The sequence below is a fragment of the Solea senegalensis genome, linkage group LG5, assembly GCF_019176455.1.
Source record: "Solea senegalensis isolate Sse05_10M linkage group LG5, IFAPA_SoseM_1, whole genome shotgun sequence".
NCBI classification, from domain to species: Eukaryota; Metazoa; Chordata; class Actinopteri; order Pleuronectiformes; family Soleidae; genus Solea; species Solea senegalensis.
In genome coordinates this window covers 2394074-2403784 of record NC_058025.1, presented here as the reverse complement: position 1 = coordinate 2403784, position 9711 = coordinate 2394074, and the positions used below count along the sequence as shown (strand labels likewise).

The 9711-nt window shown below is 42.1% G+C and overlaps 1 protein-coding gene across 1 annotated transcript in view; it reads left to right on the top strand.

The window, feature by feature from the left end:
- The window catches only part of LOC122769412 (tetratricopeptide repeat protein 28-like), a 164265-nt gene that overhangs the window by 149292 nt on the left and 5262 nt on the right, over positions 1-9711 (top strand). Inside the window, exon 3 of the mRNA XM_044025932.1 lies at positions 2122-2269. Within this exon, the coding sequence (XP_043881867.1) occupies positions 2122-2269 (148 nt within the window). The remainder of the gene's footprint in view (positions 1-2121; positions 2270-9711) is intronic.

The following is a 9711-nucleotide window of genomic DNA, read 5'->3' as shown; positions in this document are numbered from 1 at the left end:
TTAATGCTTTGAATCTAATCTCTGTCCTCGTCATTTTCAATAGAGTTGTGATGCGAGAGGGGCAGATCTGGAGAGGTTGGGAGTCGGCAGGGGAGGCGGGGCGGCGGGGGGTTTTATACGGCGGGAAGCAAAATTAATTACTGGTCTCTATAAATTCAATGTCATGTCTCATTTTCCTTAATCCCTCCCCGCCTCCTCTCGTTGCCGGCGCCGCTAACAGAGAGGGCTAATGAATGAAAAGGCGTGTTGGATGCTAATGGCAAATTAGCTCTCGTGTCACTTTTGGAAGTTGTGGGCGTGGAGTGGCCGCGGCGACCCGGCGAGGTTACCGCACGACCACGGGCGGGGACTTTTGCTTAATCCCACTCAGAAAAACGGTTTAAATATCGGCGGCAGAGTGTGTCGTTCCTCCGCTGATCCCTCATTTTCTGCTCTAATCGTGTGTCTCCTCGTGATCATCGTCTATTCTGAGACGCAGTTTTGCTTCGACTTAGCTTTTTTTTTTTTTGGATGGCGAATAATGAGTCGGCTCCAGTTCTGACTGGACCAGAATCTGGTTTAACAACTCACCGGATTATTGTCTGATCAGGGCTTTAGGCACAAACATACTGAGTCACAAACTTTTCCCTGTCGTGTCCAAACAGACAAAGTGAAGAAAAGAAAGAACTGTTATTGATGGGACTTTGGATTGTGAGGACTGCGTCTGTTTTAGCTTTCAATCAGAGGAATGTTCCAAAACATGTTGGTCTCTCACACAGTGTTTGACTCTAAATCTTGGTTTTAGTGAATTACTTTTGCTCGCGACTTTCTCTGCTCTGTGAATAAACGACTGGAGGTCAATTAAGTTTAATTAATGTCAGATTGGAGCACAGTCACATATCCAAAACACCAAACAAGCCCTGGTGCTACTTCACTGCTTTTCTCTCCCGACTAACAGACTGTAGTCTGAAGTATTTATGGGTAGGAGTGGAAGAAAATATCATGCAGCGCAAATAGGAAATATCATTGGTGCGGAATCATCCAAAAATGGCTGTTCAGTCTCAGATGGTGTCACTGGTTCTGGGCTGTTTATTATGTCTTTGAAATAGCTTCATATGGCGACCACAGATGTTAGTTTAAAAGGTCTAAAATGACCTGTATCAGTCTGATATATACGGTATCTGTAGATGCTCGTGTTTATCGTGTGATATCGGTATTGGACACGGGAAAGTGGTATCTCTAATCGCAATAAACAGAACTTAACTAGAAGTGGATCACAGTGAATGTCAATGGAGAAAAGTCATTAAAATGTATTTCGAAAATGATGTCCGTCTTGATTTGCCACTAGGGGGAGCATCCATATTTCTTGTCATTCCAGGAACTCACGATTTATAATAATTTTATTACCTACTACGTATCCTTAGCCACGCGTTTGTGACAGTACAAGTTTTTGTCACATTTTGTCATCATTTTTTAATAATTCCCACATAATTTTGGTTATGTACATTATTAAATTATCCATGCTTGTCCTTATGATCACGTACCAAATAAATATAACTTAAAAAATAGTGAATTCATGCAGAATAAATACATTTACGGCTCCTTTTCACACGTACAAATCTATTATAGCTATATTATTCTGTCACAGATAATTGTGAAGGACATTTTTACATCTTCCAATGCCTGATCATGGGTGTTCTTTCATTCTCCTGCAGTAAGACTTGAATAAGTCGTCTCTCTCTTCTCTTTTCTCCTCAAACAGCCAAAGAGAAATCCCAGCGCTCTCCTTGTGTGCAGTTCACTTCTGCAGCAAACACACAGAGAGAGAGCGAGGGAAATAAAATACATATTTCGAGTCGTTAAAAGCCACCGTTGCTCCTGAGAAAGCACCCGGCCCGGGTGTTACACGAGCGTTTATGTAAAACTTAGAATCCAATTAACAAGTACAAAAAAAGCCAGTGATCAAACCATTATGGGAACACAAAGCAGAAAGAGGTGCCATGTTCTGAAAAACTACTCATGTGGAAAAAATGCAAATGGCGTGAAATGACTGTGTCTGGTTAATGTGTTTGTGTAAAGCCTCACGCTGCGGCACTCGACTGGAGCACTGATGACTCGGCCTCTCTCTCCCTCCCTCTGCAGGCATACTTCCGACAGGGTGTTGCCCTTCAGTACCTTGGTCGCCATGCCGACGCACTGGCCGCCTTCGCCTCCGGGCTGGCTCAAGACCCCAAGAGCCTGCAGTTACTGGTGGGGATGGTCGAGGCCGCCATGAAGTCGCCACTGCGAGGTAAGGAATTCACCTGTTTGTGTATTTGTGCGTCTGGGTGTGAGAATTAGTGACATCTACTGGTGAGACTGTAGATGGTAGGACTCCTGAGGTAGACTGACGACTGCTCCCTTTCCCAAAGCTGTCCAAGAACCTTTATGGACACATTGGAAGTTGTTCTTTTTTGCTGGTTTGTCCACTAGAGGCGCTGTCGAAACACAGCAACACAAAACGGCAGCAAGGCCTTTTGACCTTAAAGATTTATTCTAAGGCTACGAAAACCTTACAATTCTTAACGTATACAAACATACTGTACTTTACAAAGAAGACAGAAACTAGTGATTTAGACCATTTACTTGCTATAAATCCTAGTCCCATAGACTTCAACTCAAACTGAATTCTTTTAGCGACCATTGGAGTTGCCCCCTGGTGGCTGAACATAATATTTTCTATTACCTGGTTGGCTTCAGGAGGAAACTGGAAACTACTTTCATTCTATCTTTTATTTACAGTACAGTCTGTGGTTTACAGCGTCTGTTAGTGAACAGTAGGTGCGTCAGGTGCACAAGTGCAGGAATGTTGTTGTTTACTCGTCAACCTCACCCTTTATTCGCTGAATCTTGCACTTATTCGATCGGTTCACCAACTTTTGTACCCTCTCATGCTTAAATGTGATCATTTCAAGATTTTCACCCATTTTTTATGCACAAATTGAATGGGGAGCCCGTGTGTTGTCTCTCCATTTGACTGTGTCCTCGTGTTCCGAGGACCTACCTCTACTTAAAAGCCTGTCTCGTAGATAATCCTCGTGCTCAGTCAGTCAATAAGTGTGTCGGGGTGACTTTAGCTGTCACTTTTTAACCCCGGCAGAGCAGGCTGTCCGTTCTCTATCCGTCGCTCTCTCTTTGTCTCCGTGACTGACCGCCGGTGTCAAGCACTTACCTCCGCTCTCCGAGGCCTGACGCCTGCAGCTTCAGCATAATCTTATTGTCAGTTGGGACGATCACACACACAGATAGACCCCGTTATCTTAATGAGCATCCAGCACTAATGCTATTGTCTGCATCTGCCCCTCTGGGCTACAATCCCCCCCCAAAGCTAAGTGGCTTTTTAAATAAAACCTATCAGAGCCACGGTTGTTTCTAAAAACGTGCGTGTTATTCATTATCATGTGTTGTATCAGCAAACTGCATTGACCTGGTGGTCCATGAGTCAACGTGAGACTAATGAGCCTCAATACAAAACCTGGTAACTTTGATTTTTTGTCTACTTCAGATGATGAGTGTAGAGGACGTAACGAGCCTCAGATGTGGATGACACTGACTGCCAACACAGGCTGAGTCATCCCACTGTCCTACTTTAGCTGCACTCATACTACTATGTTTTCATTTAAAGAGGGGAGAGGTTTCGAATAAAAAACGACCTGCTTCCAGACGACCGTTTCAGCGCCGTGTCGGAAATAATCTGCGTCCAATTTGAGGCCCGGTCCACACGTCGGTGGGTGTTTTTCATAACTGAGGTTTCCCTCGTACCGTTTTTTAAAAAAAAAAAATAATCCTGTCCACATAAGTTTTCAGAAACGTCTTCATCTGCATGTAAACACAAAAATGTTAACTGTCAACAGGGGGCAATATATGCAACTGTGAGTGTAAAGCCTTGTTGGCCAGTCAGAAGATGACACTTAAACACTTAAAAATTCAAAACCACTCTGTATTGTCCGACTTTTCGAGTCTCAAGTCAGAAGTTTTAACTGAAAACACCCTCAAGTTGGATTTCCAACTCAGAAAGTTGGGGAAATTTCACAAACCCTGACTTAGGATTCCAAGAAGGCCACTCGTGTCGGTCAAACGATAAATAAATAAAGTACTATTGGATCTGTACCATCTGTGGACTTGCTGCTATGCTTTTTGTGTGTGCAAATAACCATTGTTAGCAATACAAGTGGATAACAAACTGTGGTTTGTCCAAGATACGTCTCAAATGAAACCCCTGTCAACGCTCCCAGTTCCAAATTCTGATGTTAATTGAATGCACCAAATATGGACGTGTAAGCATGTTAAAAGTCCAGTTTGCTAATGCTAACACTAGCCCAAGTTTGGCTCAGTCCAAGGCCATTGCACAACTTGTCTCATGTAAACAAACATGCTAACATTGTCAAATAGAAGAAGTTGTCGAAGTTTTCAAAAAATACCCTCCTACATGTGGACAGGACCTGATCACACCTGAAAACGTGCGGTCGTTTTCTAAGTTTTAGAAAGTTTTACGTATGACAAACGAATGTAAGACAGACAACAAGATTTAACGTCAACTTGAAATAAATTCGAAAATTTAGCGGATAAGAACCAGTAAAGATAGAGTTCTGGAACCGTCGTGGTTTCCAAAGGTCTCCAGTTTTAAACATCCTGACTAAAAACACTTTCAAACTAACACTATTTCAAACTGAAATGGAGCCAGAAGCATTACTACTACTACTGCTACTACTACGAAGCGCTAAAATGCCGGGGTAGTATGGAGGCCAAACGAGTCATTTTTATAGAAAACTTTACTAGTATAGATGCAGCAACTCATGCTCAAATCTGTGCCTTTCTTTAAAATGTCCAAATGCACTGAGCTGTACTCTGAGACCAGCAGCTCTGTGAGGAACCTTTTTCCTTCTTTGACTGAACACAGCGCAGCGCGCCTCGGAATTTTCTCGCACAAATTCAGAAGGGGAAAGAAAAAACAATATTGCAAAGTGAATAAAGACAAGGAAGGTCCCATCTGAGCGACACGGGGGTATATGAGCCTGTCACTGGAACCAAGACAAGAAAGAGGGGTTTGGGTGTGAGCCCAGACCAGTGTATCATGGACCAGAATGGCTCAGCTCAGTAGGGGAAGACCAACATTTAGCCCAAGCCTTTTAATCTGCTAATTGTTTACCCTATTTCCCACAGTGCCAAGCAACCACCAGAGGACCTAATCCAAGGTGTGTTGACGAGAGGTAGCTAGGTCAAAGGATTAAGAGCAATGATCCTCTCAGAGGGGCTTCTGGCATTGGGGGTGATAATCAATGTTACGCCAGCACAGAGGGAGGATAATCAGTGTTACTCAGCCAAAGTCTCCTGGTAAAGTAAAAACCGGGGGAGCATTGCTTTCTCTCTGCTTTGAGGCAGCAGGGCGTCACGTTTACAGGCACGACGGCAACACTCATCCCCGGAATCAGCTTGTCGTAAGAATAAAACTCTTCCACGGGTTTAACTGGAGTTTGAACAACACCCAGGAAACTTTATTCCGACAACACGAACACGCGGTTTCCCTTTGAACCAAAAATACGGCGAGTGGCGTCATTGAAAACCTATAAGTAAGTGATATCACTGCACTTAAAGGCTTCTCCACCTCCTAATTTTGGTTTGTAAAGACAGATTTTAGCTCCGCTGAGGAGCTGTAATCCACATTGTAATTACACTTAACTCTCCTACAGCAGTTTTATAAAGACAGCATTATTCCCTTTTGTGTATAAACTCAACATTGATGCCATGTTGTCAAGGAAGAGTTGATTTTATCGAGCGGTGATTGCAGCGCTCGCTCGTCTCAGCCATTTATCTTGCAACACCAAACATCTCGACAACACTGTGATGTCTTCAGCTCTCCCCGAAGCACCTTTGTTTTTGTTTGTTATTCCCCGTCTTTTCTTTTGTTTTTTGCCAACAAGCAAAGCTTGAGGTTTGTACCGCAACAAGAAGATCAATAAATAAGGACGAAGAACCATGAATAATGAAGCTGACACAGCAATATTGTCTTCCAAGGATCAGCGAGTTCGTCAAAGCTGGTTTTCTTTCCACAGCAAAGATGGTATGATATTTATAATCCCCCCAAATCTTACTCTTCTATACATTCTGACACAAATATGAACCCTACTTGGGATTGGTATCAATAAGGTTTTCATCGATACCAATGCTGATATCGATAATGATTATCATATACATAATGCCAACCCTTTTTGTGATATCTTTCTATAATTTGATGATGAGGATGATTGAATGCAGATGGACAGTTGTGAGGAAGACAGGCTTCCCATGCATCCTTGAAATCCTTGAAAAAGACAAGAGAGAGCAAATGACGACGTGATGTCTCTCTCTCACCAAAGACAAAAAAAGATCCCAAAAAGGACAATCAGTTGTCCAGATACAGAGTGTTCTGCAAATCAATAAAAGGGCTTATCATCATGGACGAAGACAAAGCTCTTACAAGTCTTCCTCCCATCTTATTAAGCTGTGTCAACACATTTGATCATTGAATTTGATAGAATTGGACCTGGAAAGTCCTGAAATGGTCGAAGTTGAATTTGGGGTCATCCAAGGTGTGGGAACCCTGTGAAGAGTGCACTACTTAAATCACCACCAGAGGGCAGGTCCTTGCATTTTTCACAAATTTAAGCTAATGAGCGCAAAAAAAATTGGGTACTAGTTTGAAGTATAATATTGTGTTTTTTTATGCCAATTTTTAGAAGTCAGAACAGATTAATCGTTCGACTTCTGGAGTAAACAGTGCAGGGAAATATCAAACTTTGGTATTCGGTGAAGATTTGTAGGGAAAAACGCTTGCGAGCTGCTCTGCGATTTTCTCCTAAAGTTAAGTTGAAATAAACATGAATATTGATAGTGGCACCTTTTTCTTAGATACATTGGTACGAACCTACGAGGAACACGCACCAATTCGTTCCAGACTCTCAGTGCCCGCCCCTAACCACTGCTCCTTGCACTGATCAAGGTTTCTTCTCATTATTGCAGCTTTAAGCACATGTTGTGCTCTCCTGTGACTCGTATACTGTACAACAAAGCCAGCACTGCACTGTATTGCTGTCTCTCCATCTGCCGCTCCCAATCAAGCTGGCAGCAAAAAAAAAAAATTCCCCCCCTCCAATATCAAGCGCACTCCATCTGTGTCGTCGTCTGCGCTGTGGGAAATCTGCCTCTCACAGTTTTATGGAGTGGAAGCCGTGTTTCAGTGTATGTACGTATTCACATGGGTAATATTCTTAGCATTCATCCTGCTCCAGCTCTATCACCCATTCATCTGCTCGGGGCCAGAGAGCGAGTGCAAAGGGTCCATTAGGCGTTAATTACCGGATTGTTTTTCACATATGCTAAAAGGGGCCGCTTTTTTTTTTGACCCGCAGATCTTTTCAGATAAAGCGTAAAAATGATGGCTTCGCAGCGTGGCATTTATTGACCCAGGCTGGATCATTTGCACTTGAAAAGATTGTCCTTTAAGTGGCGAGTCTGGCCCCCGCGTTCGCTCGCACCTGCTGAGGTGCCTCTGAGCAAAGAGCCATTGACTTCTCCTTAAAGACACCAGAGGGGCCGCTCACAAAACCCCAACATCTGATCGCCCTGGAGAGATTTGGGAAAGGGAGAATTTTCCAACTGGTCTTAATTTTAATGTCACATTATCATTTATGCTGCCCCTTGGGATGTTTCCCCCTTTTATTTCTTGTATAAATGTGATCTTTTCTAGAATTCCTATTAGAATTAACAAAGGTAAACTTCTATGTTGGAGTGGAAACAGGTGCTTTACAAAGTAATGTCAATAAATGACGTTATTTTATATGAAATGTTTTGATTTTCATGCATATTCATCCTCTTTGAAACCTTGTCACGGCACTTTCGCGCACCCATGTTGAGGAGGAACTATGAAGTAATGGAAGACAACGTGACTGATATTGTATAATGGAAAAGTGCCAATAAATGCTCTAAACGGGGAATAAATCCGGGAACAAAAACAACAACAAAAAAGATCTCAGCAGAAAAAAAGGCTAATTTCCAAAAGGATAAACCATGAAAGTTTCATTTTTATTCATGAATGAGGATAGAGGTCGTACGTCTTTACATCTAGGCCCACTTTGTGCCAGCTAAAGCATCCGACTTGTGTGTCACAACACACTCAGATGTCATATCAACCAGCTCATGAATACAGCAGCCACCAACCCTTTTCTTAAAAAAAAAAAAGAACAAATTCTGCCAGTGTTTGATTTATGACTCAACGTTTGGTGTCACTCTAAAAGCAATTACAGGCTATGAATGGATATTATACGCACGTGCCGTCTCTGTGAGCACGACATTCTGCCAAGTGCCGGAACACAAGTGATGCTCTTTTTCAAGAGCATCATCGCTTAAGCGTTTGAGTGCTTATGTGAGGATGAAGCAGCTCGTATTGTGTTATGTGTTTTCGAGGTGGATTAGCATCTGTGTGTGTGTGTGTGTGTGTGTATAGGTGAATTAGCATCTCTGTGTGTGCGTGTGTGTTTGTCGAGTTTGTTCAAATATTCTACCGTGTGCACTTGTTGCTCCGTAAGTGTTTGTATAAACAAATTAAAGTAGCAGTTTATGATTAAAAAGCGTATCACACACTGTGTCCTGTGAAGTGAGTTGACCTAGTTAACGGCAGTATTTACAGTATTAAACTGATGCACTGTACACATATACTGTATAAAGAGACACATACAAATTAGAGATCATCTCTTTTTTCTATTTTCCTTGTCATTTCATGTAGTACAATATTACATTTTAATAATAATAATACTTACAGTCTGTCTCTGCGATCTGTTTTCTAACAAACAAACACAATTAAGTTCATAGCTGCTCTCTCGTGTGTGTAAACTGACCCAGGATGTGATGTCAATTTGAATTTAAAGTACAAATGCAACTGTCTGTAGCTAGTTCTAGCGAGCTATCTAGCTAGCTCAATACCTCTCTGTCTTGCTAGTTGAAAGAAAGCACATTATCCATTTATTTATCTAGAAACCTACCTAACTTACACTTCTATATATCTCACTCTAGCTAGCTACCCTAGACAGACAGACAGAAAAAAGAAAGAAAGCTGATGTCTAGCTCATTAGATTATTACATTATCTAGCTAGCTTGAAAGGTGCCATCTGTCAAACTAGCTATTTATCTAGAACAAATAATACATAACCTAATAATAAATACATGAAACAGGTAATCAAAAGAAAACTGTGTGAACATTTGAATTAAACATGTAGTTTTAGTGCACTTAACAACCATTGTCCTGATGAATTGGCCATGCGGCTAATCAGTACACCTCTGGTACAAATGCATGAAAACACACTTGAGTGTTCCTGCTTTGCCCTCCTGTCCTGTTGTTCGACGCCGGTGTCTGCCAGCAGGCTTTGTGTTATAAAAGGGGCTGTGGATCCTGAATCCCGTGCGGCCCAACATTGATTTATGTCATTGTGTGCATTTTCAGCCTCTTCAAAGGTCACCTTGTGTGTCTCCTTCACTCTGCATTCCGCTGCTGCTGCTACTGTTGTGCATTAGCTGCATTAGTTTCTCCATCTTTCTGAAAAACCCTCTCAGCTTTTCCTGTGTTCACAAACAACCATGTCAACTGACACCCAGAGAAAGCATAATAATATAATCGTAGGCAGTTTCTATGCAGTGCCCAAGATTACCCCATTCAGCGTG